This window comes from Seriola aureovittata, chromosome 3 (assembly GCF_021018895.1).
Source record: "Seriola aureovittata isolate HTS-2021-v1 ecotype China chromosome 3, ASM2101889v1, whole genome shotgun sequence".
NCBI lineage: Eukaryota > Metazoa > Chordata > Actinopteri > Carangiformes > Carangidae > Seriola > Seriola aureovittata.
In genome coordinates this window covers 5,390,842-5,408,225 of record NC_079366.1, presented here as the reverse complement: position 1 = coordinate 5,408,225, position 17,384 = coordinate 5,390,842, and the positions used below count along the sequence as shown (strand labels likewise).

Sequence of the window (17,384 nt, the reverse complement as noted above, 5' to 3'; positions counted from 1 at the left end):
AAAAAACAAACAACCACATTGCAGCGCAGCGTGGGACATATGAGAAAAAACTCACAAATTAGTTTTTTTTTCTGATACACCCTCATACATAACAACTTTTCACAAGAAATTTAAAGATGTCTCCGTGGCCTCTAGGACTCACACCATTAGATAGCACCATATAGTCATCAGAAACATGAGCCATCTCTATTTGATTTTTCAATTATGTATTAAAAGCAGACTTAATGTATCATGCTTTATTTCAAATATCATTTACATTTGTCCCATTAAATTCACTTTTAAATACTTAGAACATACATGGACATAAAGATTTGGAATATTAAGCCGAATGGTTTTATCGGCAGCGTTTAGTAGATCAACAGCTTAGTAACAATCCCTCATTCAAAGGTGTGTTTATAATGAATTCACACTTGTAAACAATAGGCCAATCTTTTGGACAGTATCTCTTACTGTCACACAGCATTGTCTATTCAAATCCTATCTTGGGAGAGAGTTGATTGTCTGTCATGTATTGTGTTTTTTCCTCATCCATTGTCTCAGCATGAGGCAGCAGATGTTCCCTGATAAAGCATTGTCATGAGACAGAACCTTGTATCTCTAAGTCATTTTTATGGACATTATATTTTGGCAAATTACGCACTTACGCATCAGTTTATCAGTGTTAATGAGCCCAAGTGTCACAAGATTCACTCACACATTTGCAACTATGAAATTTCAATTCAAGGAAGAAGGGCACAAGACGAGCCGTGAGGTGGTATCAGCAGCGATAGTGACAGAGGCCTGAGCAAAGGACAATGCCACCGGCTTGTGTTTTCGCGCTATGGAAAATAAAAGTGGCACCTGGTGGTGAACTCCCAAAAACAATTACATAATTTTGTCGGTGAACTATGTTGTTTATCCTGTTTGAGTGGCAAAGTGTGCTCTAGTTGGCAGGGGAAGGCTGGGAGATAGCTGATACCCATGATGATCTCACTGCCTAACATTTCAGTCCCTGCCCGTCTCACCAGTTTGTCAGCATTCTTGAGAACAGTTTCATTTCTGTTGGGCTGCTATTGTTTATTTGTCCCAGAACCTGAAATCTGAAAGGATTCTGTTGAACACATTTATCAGTTCACCACAGCCCCTTAGTCACACGCACATATACACACAAACACAAACAGGCTCTCACACACCTTGGTTTCAGCTAATTCAGTTAGCCACATTAAGCACTACTATACTTCTCTGCTTACTCATCTACTCTGTGTATGTTTCTATTGTAAGAGAGACAGAGGGAGTGTCAATGTATAAGAAACTTGACAGCATTTTGAAAAGGTCACTGCTTTAAGCACATGAGGCGCAATTGAAGTGTTACCATCTTGAGAGAAAGCTCAAACAGGATGTTCTCTAGAAATGTGGTCAATCATGTTAAGCTTTCGTTTCTCCCACCTCAACATCTGCATCTTAAAAACAACCCTACACAATGGGGCATGTTGTGAAGCTGCCTATGTATCTGTAAATCATCCTTGCCTATAGGGTTGTTAACTGTCTGCTACTACAGATGCACTGTTGGCTGGGGCATTAATGTGAGAACTGGGCTGTGTGACAGTTTGCAAGTCATTAGGTAAATTGTCAGTGTAAACACAGGGAAAGCCATTACTGCTGCAAATAAACAGCAGGATTTAAAGTGGGACTTTCTTCTAATCCCTTCCTAGGCAACCTGGTTAAGGTATAGTGGTCTGGGATTTGATTAGGCCTCTAATGGGAAAATGTGTGAGGCGTGTATGCATCTCTTTTTTACAGTCTTTTTCTCTCGTAGTTTAATCTCTGTCCCTCTGTGAGTATCTTCTTAATGCCACTCATCATCTGAAACAGTAGAGTATGACATTTGAGATGCTCTGAAGGGGCTGGCATGTGGTGATGTATTGGCAGGAAGCAACTGGCAGGATGACTTGCAAAAATACCCTCAGAGTGATGTTGTGCTCTGGTAGGAACAGCTTCGTTTATAAGCAAATTAATAACAAAAATAGGCATAATTACTCATAAAAAAGGTATGAATCTGAGCACTGACCATCACGATCCAGCTGTTATCACAGGGAGTATCCACAAAAATTTGCAAACGACTGCTTAAAGTATAACACAACAATAGTAATATTAATCAACAATCAGTTAATTAACGAACATCTGTTATCCAACTACAGCTACAACAACAAGAGACTGAGAGCACAAGCTACTATACTACCAAACAATCAGAGGTAAACCCACAGATGTCATGCATGTCATGCATGTCATGCATGTCATGCATGTCATGCATGTCATGCATGTCGTGTGTGTGTGTGTGTGTGTGTGTGTGTGTGTGTGTGTGTGTGTGTGTGTGTGTGTGTGTGTGTGTGTGTGTGTGTGTGTGTGAATGAGTGTGTTTGTAGAGAGGGAGGGAGGGAGAGAGAGAGTGTTATGCCACACTGTCTGTGCACCAAGGGTGTTTGTGAATGTGTGTGGATGTGTGTAGGTTTGGCCTAGTAAAAATGATAGAGCAAAACAGCAAAGATTCTAATCGCCACAAAGAGATGCAATCAAATGTCCTATTTTACCACAGTAATAACACGGCAGGTGAGCTAGTGTTCCTCAGGCATGGCACTGGTCTTTTAACTGGCAAAACTGCCATTGGAAAAATAGCTCATTGTCTTTACCACTTGAGGCTGGCTCTAAAACCAAGTCAATCCCCATAAAATCCCATGTTAATATGTTCAACTTTACAGCAGAAATAAACTGTTTGGGGCGTGAATTTCTATATAATTTGCCCGTTTAAATTTTATTAAGGCTTAAAGTTCCGCATAATTGAGGGCGTGCCGCTTTGAGGGACAGGTGGGTGAGCGTATGCTTGCCAAAAGCCGGCATGAACCAAAGTCTCAGCTCCACACGCAGCCCTCCTCTTTTCCCATTATCGTATTAGCCTGTGAGTTCAGCACAGTCAGGTACTGGCAAGATGGCGACGGCAGAGCAGCCCACTCTGAGCTTCATAACTGCTCTTCAGAAACCCATGGGTGACATCAGGGAGGCTATATCCATCTTCATTTACAGTCTATGGAAAAAACAAACCAACTGTAATGCACTAAGCACAATCAAAACAAGGAACAAACAATGGTAAATATTCCACAGTATTTCACACAATCACAGGACAAGGCGTTCCATCCTTCACAACAATAGCAATACAGCTTACAAACCATGAAGCTTACAGTACACAATAGTAATTACCAAAGTCTCTGCCCAGACACAGGTCTCTTACTTTTAGCTGCTTCAGAAAGCAGTCGAAGTGTGTGTTCATCTGTCCAGTGTGACTTCAGTGTCCTTGGCTGAACACTGGTGGGGCCGTTTACCTCGCTCAGTCGGTCATGGCGAGCTGCTTTCTTCAGTGGCCGTGGTAAAACAGTGGAGTCAACTCAGTTGTTTCAGTGTATTTTTTCTAAAATAATAGATTAATAATTATAGAACGGAATTTGCATTCACAAAGGTGCATTCTACAGTGTTGTGAGTCCACAAAGGCAGGGCAATAAGCCTTCTGTCATACATAGGGGCAAACGGAATAGTCAAATGGGTTTACCACCACACGGTTGTGCCCAACCGTAAACACAAGAAGTGATGGAAGTTGTTATGTGAGGACTGTTGATTAGGATTTAATGGTGGATCCAGGAGTCAGTATTTCCCAGTGTTGGATACAAAACGAATGCAGAGCACTCACATGAGTACAGCTCTCTGAGTTTATTTCTTACCAGACTACTCTCTTCACTAATGTGTTACAAGGAGGAGGTGAAGTGTCATAATGACACATGACGGGGTATGAGGGAGGGTTTCTTTCCTTCCTGACAGTCACGTCCGTGGTTCCAGACTGGCTGACAAAGTGTGATTTGGAGCATGAGGTCATTGGGGAGGTGGTGCCACTGTGGGATGATGAGTCATGCTATTTGGAGAACTGTGGTTATTTAAGGAACCCAAAGTTTCTCGAACAGCACAGTAATATTTATTACAAGAAAATAAGAGATAATAGAAGAATTTCTCTTGTACACGTGTCCAATGTTACAACATTATTCTATGATGGTTCAAGTGTTTCACTGAACTTGATAAATGTTGTAAATTCATTTTTTTTTTTGGACCCACTTTTACTCATCTGCTTGGATTTAGCTACTTCTGCTTCAGTTAGGAACTTCCTACATTTCTTATTGTGGAAAATGGATGTGAACAGCAAGAGGTCATCTAGTCAAGGAAAAAATTACACTTGCACTACTGATTAATAAGCCAAATGGTCTTTCTGTGGCGCTGTCAAAAAATGTTGTTGAATCTTCAATAATTTATGTTAAATAATTAATCAGCAATACATAAAAAATAGCAGAACACTTAGCATTTCATCTTAACTAATGTTAATTTAAGTTGTGTATTCATGTTGGCTTGATTTGTTTGCTCTGTTTTCAAATATTTGTTATGTATATTGAGTTATAGCACGGATAAAGATAGGATGGCTAAACTATTTTATATCTTACCCGACAAATGAAAACATTGAAGACACTAGGACTCCCTGTGGAGTTTTGGACCTGTCATAGTGCTATGGGGCTGTTTTCATACTAGTGGGTCCAAGTTTTGTTTATCTCTTGCACACACATGGGTACACACATGCATATACACCCCTTTAAGAATTTATACAGGCTATGTTAAGTTGTGAAGGTTTGAAATGTTCCCATTCAAATTCATGATATTGTGCGTATACAGATGATACGGAAGTCTTCTTTTTCTATAGATTTGCACCTTGATTTTCCACCGTAATATGTTTTACTGCTGAGACATTGCTTTAAAATACCACACACATTTTATTTATAATAATATAATAATTTATAATTCAGAAATTTAACTCTGGATTAATCCATTTTAGGCTAGTCCACATTTTTGTTTATAAGACATCAGTGTGTCAAAATAGATTTTATACAAAATGACAGTTTTAATTGCAACCGCTGTGTTCTCACATCACCAGCGAGTCCTTCTCCAGTTCATTTGAACAATACATTGACCAGCTAAACACAGCCACGTATAGTAACTCAGTTCACCGGCGTGGACACATCTTCATGTGTAATAGCTCTGTGAGTCTCTTCTCATTACCAGTGTGTGCTGCTTGATACAGCAGAAGAAAGCTGTGAACACTTCCCTAATGAGTGCAAAGCATGAGGGTTAATGAGGCTGGCTTGCTTCTGTAATTAGCTTCATCAGCATCAGTGGTAGGATATCATTCTGCGCTGTCCTCTTAAGTCTGTTCACTGGCTCAGGGATACAAGACAAACAGGGAACTTCACTGTCAGTGTGTACGTATACACAAGTATGGACAGCCAAATCCAATAAACCTGTAGATATACATGCCCAGTCGTTTATTCCATTTCCATAGTGTTTAAATGGAAGACAGAATCATCTTTCAGACCACTCACACAAACACATATATACTTCCCCACCTCATCACTAATCCTAATTTGCTGCTGGCAAATACTGCTGGGTCCTATGAGTTTTGTATGTTAAAATGAAATCTGTGTCCAACTGGCCATCCACTAGAATGGCCTCATTGTGTTGCTGCTGACCGAAGGCTGGATAGCTAGGGACAGAGGTGGCTGGCAGACTGCCTGGCTGGGGTTTGCTCACTTGTGACCCATGTGACAATGAGTGGCCAAGTTGAGTCTGTATATGAGTGAGCCAGCATGACCTCATGCCACCTTTGTTGTCGGGACAAGGCACGAGGACACCAGTGCCAAATGTCAACAAGACATTACCATAATTCTATTTTCAGTATCAGAGGATTTCACATACAGTAGATTCAAAAAGAGAAATCATGTTGTGCTGCCAGATGTTCGGTATGAATTTACCAAAAAAGGTTTTTGACAGTCAATTCACCAAACATTTATTTGAGTGTGTTTGGAATGGGGAAGTATGAAGTGAGTATGTAGAGAAGGAAAAGTTCATCTTAAGAATGACTGTGCATTATTCTGCATTGCACTTGGCAGCTTAATCCAAATGCTGCACAGATTTTCCTTGTGTATTTGTTTTTATTTACATCAACAGCTTTGATGAAGTTGCGTTACTTGGGCTGAACTGATATTTTTCAGGTATCTCTAAAAGTAGCTGCACTTTCCACTGAAAGCTGTTTATTTCTATAAGATCATTATGGTTTGGTTCTAAACTATCTTAAAAAAAAAAAAACAAGCATAAAACTATAAAGTTACTAACATACTGTTCAGCATAAGCATGTGGAATAAACTCAGAATGTAATTACCTAATTAATTTGTTGACTATTGGACTTAATTAATGTTCCCATTATAAAGTTGAATCCTTTTCGTTGTCCCATACAATTACACCTGATACTGTGGTCACTTGTGGTCACCCAAACTACTTCAGGCATTAGGATACAATATTACATCATAACAACCTGAGGTAATTATCTGGACTTTGTCTGATGTCCGTCATCTCTGGACAAACGCCCTCGATGCCTCTGTTGCAATACGGTTTTGAATATACGACGCACAGTGTAATTAAGTGATAAATATTTGGGAAGACTGTGGGAACATTGTGGCAAGTGATGAATGCTTGTTAGCAAAGGTTTAGAACAGGACTCACAGTGACAAGACAGTGTCTGTTTTTATGTGGTTAAAATATTCACAATCTAATATGCAAGAGCTAGAGCTTTCATCTACCTGTGTAAAGTCCTGTCCAGATGTCAGTGATGCCAGGTGTGTGGTTTGTTTTCACAAGGCAGCTGTATATTTCATTTACCTAGTTAGTGTTGATTCTTGTTGGTGGCCGTGCAATCTCTGTTTGTGAATGCTCCATATTGGGCTCTTTGATTTTGCTAAATATTTAGGTGTAGCTTGTGGCGGGTATTTGCAATCCCACTCACCGCCTGCTAACAAGGTGGTGAGCGGGACTGGGGGATCTAATCACTAGGCGTGTGTTTGTCAGTGTCTGATTTAAGATGCTTGATTTCTGCTGGACTAAAGTCTGACACAACCTGATTGAGCAATACAGCACCGCATTTGTGAACACCCACACAGTCACACATGCAAATACATTTTGTGGAAATAGATGACTCACTGTTGTATTGACATCAATGATTGTCTGTCTCTGCTTATTTGTAATTTAGGATTTTTCAATGTTTTTCCCTTCAAGTGGGAATGCCAAATTCTCCTTTTGGGGGACAGTGTAGACAGCGATTTGCTTCCTCTGAGATGAATGGTGTTGTCAGTCAGTAAAGTAAGGGGAAGCACTCCCAGTCCCCCTGTGTGCAAATGCTCAGACTAACCAGTGGGATTTGCTGGTGCAGGAACAAGGATGTGCTACCTCACTGGCATTCCCACCAGGGAATGCTACCACCTAAGTTTGTGTGTGCCCTTTTGAATTGCACTTTCTTGGTGGGGTTGGAGATGTTGATTTCGAGAGACTGTGAGCCCTGTGTTGTAGGCTGTTTGTAGTCTGCCACCAAATACTATGAGCAGCAGTAGTTCTCTGTACATTTTCTGTTACAAATCACAAAGAAGACAGATCCACAGCTAGCACAGATGCTTTCACTAATTTAAATGGCAGATTTTATGGTTTCTTTCTAAATATAACAAACAATCCAAGTGATGGATTATCACATGACAAAGTGATTTGATTAGATGACTTCCTTAACCAACTGCCAAAACAGTTTCAGCATTTGGTTGGACTGTCGGTGAAAACTTATCTGAATCTAGGATTATTATTATTACTTGAACCATACCAGCTTTTCGCAGCTTTCAATAGCATCCCATGGTCCAACACTGTAACCAAAACTGTTGTTGGCTAGTTGCCTGTTACTTTCTACCTTCTTATTCAAATGTATAGTACCTCAAAACATTTTTTTCTTTACAATGTGAAATAATATCACAACAGCATTTGTAATAATTTCAACTAATAATGTTCTCCACAGTATGAATAACGTATAGCTTCAGAGTTGTAGGAGACTAGAGTCAGTGTTGCTCCCAGACATCTTCAGACATCTTGTTTTGTCCAAAATCCAGAGATATTCATATCAAATAACATATTGTTTAACATATATTATTTACTTATTTACTTATTTATTTATTTAAAAGGGACCATGTACAGCTTTAAAATGTCTCCATTTGATGCGCTGCACCAGATTATAGCTTCAAGCTAATTTGTATCTGCAAGTATACACAGTACTCTTTACAGAGTAAAGACAACACACAAAGCTATGCAATCACAGTGTTTCCAACTATCACACAATAATTATGAAACAACATAACAACCTCGATGTTGTTTACAACATACTGTAGTTGGCTAGTGTCCCGGGTCCCACACATGCATACGTGCACTGCTGCATCGCTATGTGGCGGTCAAAGTCACCAATGTAGCGGGTCTCCACAAATAAATCAATGCATGGGAAACACTGTATCATATGTGATAAAGAATATAATCTCTTCTCTGTCTTTGCAGACTGTGACTGAGTGGGAGTACTGCAATGACCAGCCGGCATCCTAGCCATGCAGAGAGCGCTCACTCCACAGACAAACAACCACCTGCCGTGGCCCCCAAGCTCCATGTGCAGCGATCGCTGTCAAAGGAGACAGTCACCATCCACTTCTCAGCTTTTGGGAAGGAGGAAGAGGAGGAGGAAGAAGAGCTGCACACTACAACTGTCTCCACTACCTCAGCTGCTCAGGATGACTCAAACATTGTGACAGCCTTAGAAGCAAGCGAGGAGATGTTTGAAGGGGCGCCATTGGACTCTGCAGCCGAGGTTGCTGTCATTCCTGAATCACCCAGACTTTCTCCCATTTCTAGACATCACACTAACAGTTCTTCCACACAAACTCTGTCATCGCGTATTGCTGAGCAGAAGAGCTCAACTTCCAGCTCCTTTCCTACTAAATCTTTGAGCTTTCCCTCCAGCGACAAACCTTTTCTAAGTCTGGTGAAGTCTCTTTCCTCTGACAGCGAGTCTCGTGACGGGGTCTCTTCTGTTCCTGCTCCATCAGTAAGGCACAGGCATCTCATGAAGAATCTCGTCAAATCCTTATCTTCAGATACATCCCAGGACTCATCCTCATCCTCCTCCTCCACACCCTACCGTCTTCCAGAGTCCCGCCTTAACCTTCAACTCTTCAAGCAATTCACACAGTCCCGAATGCCGTCTGCTACTATGTCGTCAGCCGGTGACTCTAAAACGGCCCCTTCCTCTCCATTAACCTCGCCAGATAACCGCAGTTTCTTCAAAGTCTCAGATGTCGAGGCACGAATTGAGGACACCAAGCGTCGTCTCTCTGAAGTCATGTCCGAGCCACTCCAGCTGCTGAGTAAGATCATGGATGAAAAGAGTGGCAGCTTAGTTAGCAGCAGCATTTACCGACCAAAGGCCCTCTCTGTCAGTGCCTCAGAACTCTCCAACATTACTTCCATAAATGGTCACCTGGAGAGCAACAACAATTACTGCATCAAGGAGGAAGAGGGAGGTGACTGGGAGGCTGAGAGCCCCAACAGTGCGGCCTCAGGTCCACCTGAATCGCCAGTTTCCTCTGCTGTTGACACTAAGAGCCCCAACAGATCATCTCTACTTTCCATGTCACTGGACAAGTGCTCTATGTCTGCTCTTGCTAAACAGGAGGATGAGGACTTCTGCATCTTGTACAGTGATGACTTTGACACTTGTACTGACACCGATGGTGGTGGTGATAGAACTGAGGATACAGGAACTGGTAGTCAAACTAAAGTGCCACTAAGTGGTAGTACTGAACCATGCAGTGAAGATGAATCTGAAAGTATTAACCCGGTATCCAGTATTCCACACTATACTCTCATCATCCTCACTGTACTGGTCTATGGCTATTTTGTATTACCTCTGCCCAGTTACATTGGAGGAATGCTGCTTGGGATTGGGCTTGGATTCCTTTTAGCCATCGGTGTTGTGTGGCTGACGGGACCAAAACCTTCTGGTGGCTTTAGACATTCCAGAATCAACGGGAAGCTGTGGAGTCTGACCAAGTTGGACATTAAGGAACCAGAAATTTATAAGGTCCGTGACTCTTTCTTCCTTTTTGGGTTCATTTCAGACTTCCTTGGGCTTATTCTGTCATGTAGACTTTAGCTCCTTAAAAATGTGTCTGTTTGATTACATCTGTTTTTGGACTTCTAAAGCACTGATCATTTAGAGGATTTCATAAGATAATACATAATGGCCTCGTTTATAAAAACTGATTTGAAGTGTTTTAAAAATTCACCATGTCCCCCTGACTCTGATCCACAGAGTGGTTAAATCCTGTCCGAATTTTTCTGACCCTACAGATACACAGTGAAATAACAAGTGTCTTCATCGACAATATTATAGGCCAATGTTGAAAATAATATAGGAAACCAATGAGGGAAATCTGTGATGTAGGCTATATTTTACAGTTTTACTAATTTGAACTAATTTAGGCATTGTGGAATTGTATATAGGAAAAAATCATCAGTTTAAACTAGATGTGCAAAACAGGACCAGGATCAGGGGCCAAACAGACTTGATCAAAACAAAGGGCAATGTGTCACTTCTCCATATTTTTTTACTTTGATCCAAGTTTGGAAATATTAGTTTGGGTTGTATTTTAAAGACGCAACCTGTTGCCCTTGTTCCTGAAGAATCTGTCCATCTGACCCTCAACAGCCACAACACAACAGTGGGCTGGTCTTCCAGCAGTCAGTGGCCACCTTCCTACTGATGCCACTTTTGGTTAATAGCAATTAATCGATTAGTCCAAAATATATAACAACATATAAGTGTAGTATGATTTATAAATGTGTCAAAGGCATTTGTTTTTATTTGGATAAAAGTTAAGCAAATTTGAAAAAAGGAAGCGTCCCCACATGTTGGTGCACACAATTAATACTATGCAGTATATATTGGTATTGTGTGTGCGCAGACTGTAAGGGCTGTAGTGTTTGATGGAAATCGGTTCATGTCCAGAACTATAGGGCCCTATATAAGAATATGTTTTGTCAGAATGTTTTGTTTGTTTTTAAGATTTTTTTCTTGCATTTTATCTTTATTAGACGGGACAATGTAGAGGTGGACATGAACTGTGGACATTGTGCCTTGACTATTAGGTCATCGAGACTCCCCGTGATGTTGAAATGTTTAATAGAATCACGCAATATTAAATTTATACATCCATCAGTCCATTCGTTATTTACCCAGTTTTCCTCTACAAGGTCATGGTGAGCTGGAGGTGGAGAACACACAGGACAGGTCACCAGTCACAGAGCCAACACATGTAAACGACCATTCACCCTCGCATTTACACCACCGCAACTGTAAATGTTGATATACAGTAGCAACAGTGAAAATATATTACCTGCATTTTATCATAAGAAGTAGGACTTTGTTTTTTTTTATTTAATTTATGGCGCTGTGTACAGCTGCATCTGTGGGATGCTGACTAGAAAGGCGTACATGCAGTTTAAAAGGTGCGTTTCCTTGACAGTTTTCCCATTGAAGTGACAAAGCGGCAGATAAGTTAGATGTGGATCCTCAATATAGCCAGATGCACTTGAAAGCTCACCACAGAAAGCAAATGACAACAAACTGTTTATGACTCGACTTGAAAAAAGACAGTGAATACAAGACACTTTCTTATCCATGTGAAGTTCATAGAAAGAGACAACTAACCTTTTCTGTCACTGCAGAAGCATGTTAACATGGGTGACAACACACTGTGAGCCGATATTTACGGTGTCCTCATTTTCCAGGCACTGTGTCAGATTGTTGTCATCTCTATGTTTGCAGTTGTTCAAACGCGTTTCTCTCTTCATATGCTCAGAAGCAGACACGGTACATAAGAACTGAATTTTTCAAAGAGAGAATCGTCTCTCTAAAGCTTACAGTGATTGTTTAAGACATCAAACCTTGAAATGTAATCTTCATTACGTAAAATGGTTTTTCCATTTTGGTCTTCCTTCCAGGGCTGGATGAATGAGATATCGAACTATGACCCAGAGACGTACCATGCCACGCTGACACACTCTGTGTATGTCCGGTTGGAGGGCGCCATCATTCGTCTGTCTAAGCCCAACCACAACATCGCCCGCCGTGCTGCACACAACGAACCAAAACCTGATGTCAACTACGTCAGTCAGAAGATCTATGACCTGACCAACAGCAAAGTATGTTGTTACATAACTGACCTGTTAACGTAGAATTATATATATCTTTCAAAATTTTATAGAAATGTGTTCCTGAAACTTCTGTAACTTGAGTAAGTGTTGAATGTCGACCAAATTCTGAATATTTATGTATAGACTTCACTATTTCATTAATATACTGTATGCTGTTCACCAAACAGTGGTACATGGCTAAAGGGAAATCATAAAAGACTGTCCACTTCTTCTTGAAAATGATTGTGAAAAAGTTCTGAAATAAATGGAAACCAAACTTTATTCAAAGTGTTTTTCCCAAATCTTCCCTCAGGTGTATCTAATGCCTCAGAGCCTGGCCAGGAAGCGTGTATGGAACAAAAAATACCCAATCTGCATCGAGCTCGGCAAACAGGATGACTTCATGTCGAAGGCCGAAGGTGACAAGTGTGAGGCCGGCGAGGGCATGGGCATAAGGGACAGAGGAGAGGCGAATGGAGGAGTGCAGGAGCGAGGGTCTTCGTCCAGTAGAGACCTGACCCTTTATCTATTCGGAAGGACTGGGAGGGAGAAGGAGGAGTGGTTCCAGCGGTTTCTTTCAGCTTCCAGGCTCAAGGCAGACTTGAAGAAAACCTCCAGCGTTCCTGGGAGTAAGAGCGGTGAGCAAAACTGATGTTTGTGTCCACCTCCTCTGCAAGTTGTAGAAGGCAGGGATTTCTTTTCTTTTTCCTTTGTTGTGTCTTTTGTCCAAGACTGAAATTGTGAAATTACTTTTTTTCTAAGGATAGAAAAGTGGCTCTTCCAAAATAAGATTTGGGTACTTTGGAAACAGTAAAAACTTCTGCATCTAATTCCTCACATCTTTTCTGATGTTTGCTGTGGCCCACAGCTCTGAGCTCTCACAGTCGCAGCAGCAGCCGAAGCAGTCTGGACGAGGCGCTGCTATCTCAGCCCAGGTCAAAGGACTCCTCGGTCTCCTCGACAGCAGCAGGCGGTGCCAAAACCAAGCCGCTACTGGATTACAGTGTCTATATGGCCTCTTTACTGCCAGAGCAGGTGACAGTCAGCCCTACAGCTGCCAGCCCTGTTCTCCAGAGTCCTCAGAGCAGCCCTGGAGCTGACAAGAAGGTAGTGCATGCTCATCTTCCATTTACACTATTATTATTTTAACCTCATGGTGTTACAAGCAGTGGAATTATGAACAACAACAACAACAACAACAACAAAGTAGCTGGTGTTGTGGCTCAACCTTGTAAAGATTTAGTCAGAAGGGTGGAATTAGTTTTATTGTTGTGGGGTTAAATATCTCCTGTACAGATAAATTAGATTTACAGTATTTCCTTCTAATGTTTTGTGACCTTGTCTGTTGTGTCTTTAGCTCCAGAGCGCCACTTCAGCTCAGGTGCAGCCCAGGGGGGAGGAGGAGGCCGTTGCCTGGGTGAATGCGGCTCTTGGTCGGGTCTTCTGGGACTTTCTGAGTGAGCCCTACTGGGCTGAACTGGTCTCTAAGAAGATTCAGATGAAGCTCAGCAAGATACGGGTGAGTGGAGCAAGGCCCATGGCAACCTTTCCCTTTAGAATTGGTTGAAATTTAAAAGTAGAGGAGAAGTAATGTCATGCTCATCTTCTTGCTAAAAACAATGTGTCCACATACACACACACACACACTAACACAAGTAAGCTCTCCAAATATCAGTGTGTATCTGTATGCAGCTCTTTAAAGGCCCCAGCGGCTCCACACTGGGTTTTGAAGCAGAGGGAGAGAGAGAGAAACACCTCATCCTTCATTTCTATCTCTTCATCCCACTGTTTCTGTCTGATCCTGTCTCTCAGGCCAGACTATTTTGCTTCATCTTTTCATAGGTTCTGGTTGCTGTGACTGTTCACATTATACTCTGTTATATAGTCTTAGTACAATGGTGGAAAAAGCACTGTTCAATCCACGAGGGACAGAGACAAAAGCTGTTGATTATAAGTCGTATGACGTATAAGTTTAAGGGCAGAGTGTATCACCAGTGCTCAAGTGTGTACAGTATGTGTGTATTGTAATTGCTTTTGCAATTTGCTTTTATCATATTCTGCAGATTAATTATTCATGTGCGATGTGCTCTGCTCAGTTGTATGCTTGTCTCTTTTTCCAGTTGCCTTACTTCATGAATGAGCTAACCCTGACAGAACTGGACATGGGCTCAGCCACTCCCAGAATCCTTGGGGCATCCAAACCTTCCATTGACTACAGAGGCAAGAGAGAAATCAATTTCAAACAGTAACACACACAAACACAGTGTGATACTGGCATGTCTGGCCAGTAACATTAACTGCTTCATCCACTGAGCTCTATACACTATTTTCTGGGAAGTCTCCATTTGTTGTGCAGTATTTGCTGAGCTTCGTCACCGGTCAGTGTGCCATGTCCCTATGAGAGATAACAAAGATAAACAATGTAAGCCAGTTATCTATCAGGATACGTTTTGCCATTGAGTTTCCTCTTACTAAGTAGATACAGTGTCAGATTTCCCCAAGAAATTAGTTGGTGCAGCTCATAAGGCTGCACCCTGTTTCCTGATTCAGTGCATTAGCTAAAGTGCATATGCATGTATGCCGTCAAATACACACACATACAACCAAAAGAACTAGCTAGAAAAACAAGTATGTAAAATTATTAAAGTTCCATGGTCATTTTCTGAGCCTTTTTGATAATTCAACAGAGACACAGAAATGCAGCAACTTCAGTTTGCCTGTTGCAGCTATAAAATATGAATCAGTCCCTTTAAATATCTTAATATCCTACAAAGGTAAACATATACGAAATAGGTTTACTGTGGAAGCAACATTGTCATGTAAGTTTTTACTAGTTCTCTCTATGTAGGTTGTTGTTGTTAGGCCAATCAACCGCCATCACTTTATGCCACTTGGACTGTCTCATGAACAGAGATGAGTTGCATGTGTTGTACCCTTGCACATGCATGAGGTCTAGTTGTGTTTACATAAACATTCACAGGAGAATGTGGCTAACCACCACTGGAGTATAGATTCATATACTGTAGCTGCAGCGTAAACAAGACTAAGCTCCTCACAAGAGTAATACCACATTTCACAATTAAACCTACTGTCTGTACGGACTGCTTTAATGCCCTGCTTAGAGGCGAGAATATGGGTGAAAAAAAAAAGAATTTGAACTTGTGTAACAGGGCAAATGGTTATTAGCGAGTATCAGTATCAACATTACATCACTTTACAAACACTTTGAAACTAATAAAAATGCATAATGCATTTTTAAATACAGCAATGGGGATGTCAAGATAAATGTTTTTTTCTAGCCTCAATAAGTGGGTAATAGTTGGAACCATAACCAATAACAACAATAAAACAACAATTTAATTCAGTGAGCAGGGGCAAAATGAGGTTTATTGTGCATCACACTGTGGCGTAACGTGCACTTACACCCACTCAGCTTGTCAGGCAGCTGTATTGTTGAGGTTAGAGAGACATGCTTGTTTCTTGTAGGCTCTCATCTGGTTAAATAAAGTACAAACCTTTCCCTTCCTCTACAGCTGCTGCCAAAGTGTCTGACCGATAATAACACTGCTCAGAGTTCAGCACGGTCTTGTTGTTAACTGGACAATTTGAAGTGTTACGAACAGGCACGTGTGCTCAGTTAATATAAAGAAATCATCTTTACCAAAGATGTTGTTTACTATAGATCCTGCAGAGGTCTGATAGAATTAGACTGGTTAGGGAACTCTTAACTGAGTGCAATACAGTCAGGCCCTAAGCACTTTAGCAGGTCTTACGGTTTTCTGTGGATCAGAAAAAAAACGAGGCTTAGCTACAGTATGTGAGGTCTTAGCATTGTGAACGCTGAAGTTTTCAGCTAACTATGCTCCAGTTTTGATCAGGAGGAGCATTGTACATCATTTTTAGAGGAATCCTTCTATGTTCTTTCAGACATGCATCAGCATTGAGCTCTCCATCCCTTTGTACCATGTTGCTTTTCTCATCCTCCCTCAGACTCTGTGACAGGTCTGTCTCTTCATCTGTTTCACATGTACAGTCTCCTGCTCTCTTCCTCGTTTTCTCTTCCCCTCACATTCTCTTTCATATCATCTTTCTCTTTGTGTCCTTACTCACTCTGTAGTTGCAGTATCTCTTTTCCTCCCTCCTGTTCCATGAGTCACAGCCTCATTTTTATCACTGCATCCTCACATAACCCTGTAATGAGAGCAGGAATTGATTGCTTCTTCAACTGAGATGGCAACAGCATCTCTCAGATCAGTTCCAGGCAAAACACACCTCAATAGCCACTCCAAACACAATCAGTGTGCATGGGACACCATTTTGATGAAAGGTCATCTGCTTTAATTGCACTTTAATTTGGAAACTGCAACATGTTTTGACTTCTCTCTAACAGTTTGCAAGTGAATTGATCCACTGTCAATCTAAAACAGCAAAGTGCCTTGTTTTTAATTGTATTTCTTGGAAGTGAGAGACAGTAGGAAGCTGGAAAGAGGTGCATGCTTCAAACAAAAGATTGGACTAACGATAACAGAAGCCTTTTACTGATTATTGTTCATGCTTCCATTTTCTACATCCGATACTTCTGCAGTGAATGTTTCATTCCTCTTTTCTGCTGTGTGTTTCCATGATCAATGCCCTTTTGATTTAAAGTGGTAGTCATAAAACTTGCAGTGGACACACTCAGTTTAGTTTCCCCTTTTGAAATTTCCAGTGATGGTACAATGGCTGTATCCTCCACACATCTCAAGTTCTGCTTTTACCTCGTCTCACCCTGCTCCTTCCTGGAACAAGCATGCTGAGTACAGTGGATCGATGAACCTCTCCAACTGTGTGTGTGTGTGTGTGTGTGTGTGTCATTGTGTGTGTTATTGTGTGTGTGTGTGGTCACGCCACATATGTCCACAAACAATTGCATCTTTTCCCATACATTGATTTATTTGTGGCGGCCGACCACAATATGGACTTTGATCGCCACATATTGATTTTCTATTGACAATGGCCTTGTCAATGCCCCCCCCCCAACCCACTCAGATATAGAATGTAATTCTGTGAGAAGCACTGTATTGTCTCTGTATGCTTGTACATTTGTGTCCATGCATATTAGTTTTTGCACGCACGCTGCCTTATGCTCATGTGTTTCTACACTGTAATGTCAATTTTAGGACGCATACAAGCGGTCACCTTGCATATATGAAGACATTTCTTTGCAGTATGTGCGACACACT

General features: G+C 41.2%; 1 protein-coding gene across 3 annotated transcripts in view; it reads left to right on the top strand.

The window, feature by feature from the left end:
- Positions 1-17,384, top strand: part of LOC130166270 (testis-expressed protein 2-like) — a 32,579-nt gene that overhangs the window by 8,212 nt on the left and 6,983 nt on the right. For all 3 annotated transcript variants that reach the window (XM_056371759.1, XM_056371760.1, XM_056371758.1), the window contains exons 3-8: positions 8,473-10,048; positions 11,971-12,171; positions 12,476-12,800; positions 13,031-13,269; positions 13,520-13,681; positions 14,283-14,382. In XM_056371759.1, the coding sequence (XP_056227734.1) occupies positions 8,498-10,048; positions 11,971-12,171; positions 12,476-12,800; positions 13,031-13,269; positions 13,520-13,681; positions 14,283-14,382 (2,578 nt within the window). In that variant the 5' untranslated portion in view covers positions 8,473-8,497. The remainder of the gene's footprint in view (positions 1-8,472; positions 10,049-11,970; positions 12,172-12,475; positions 12,801-13,030; positions 13,270-13,519; positions 13,682-14,282; positions 14,383-17,384) is intronic.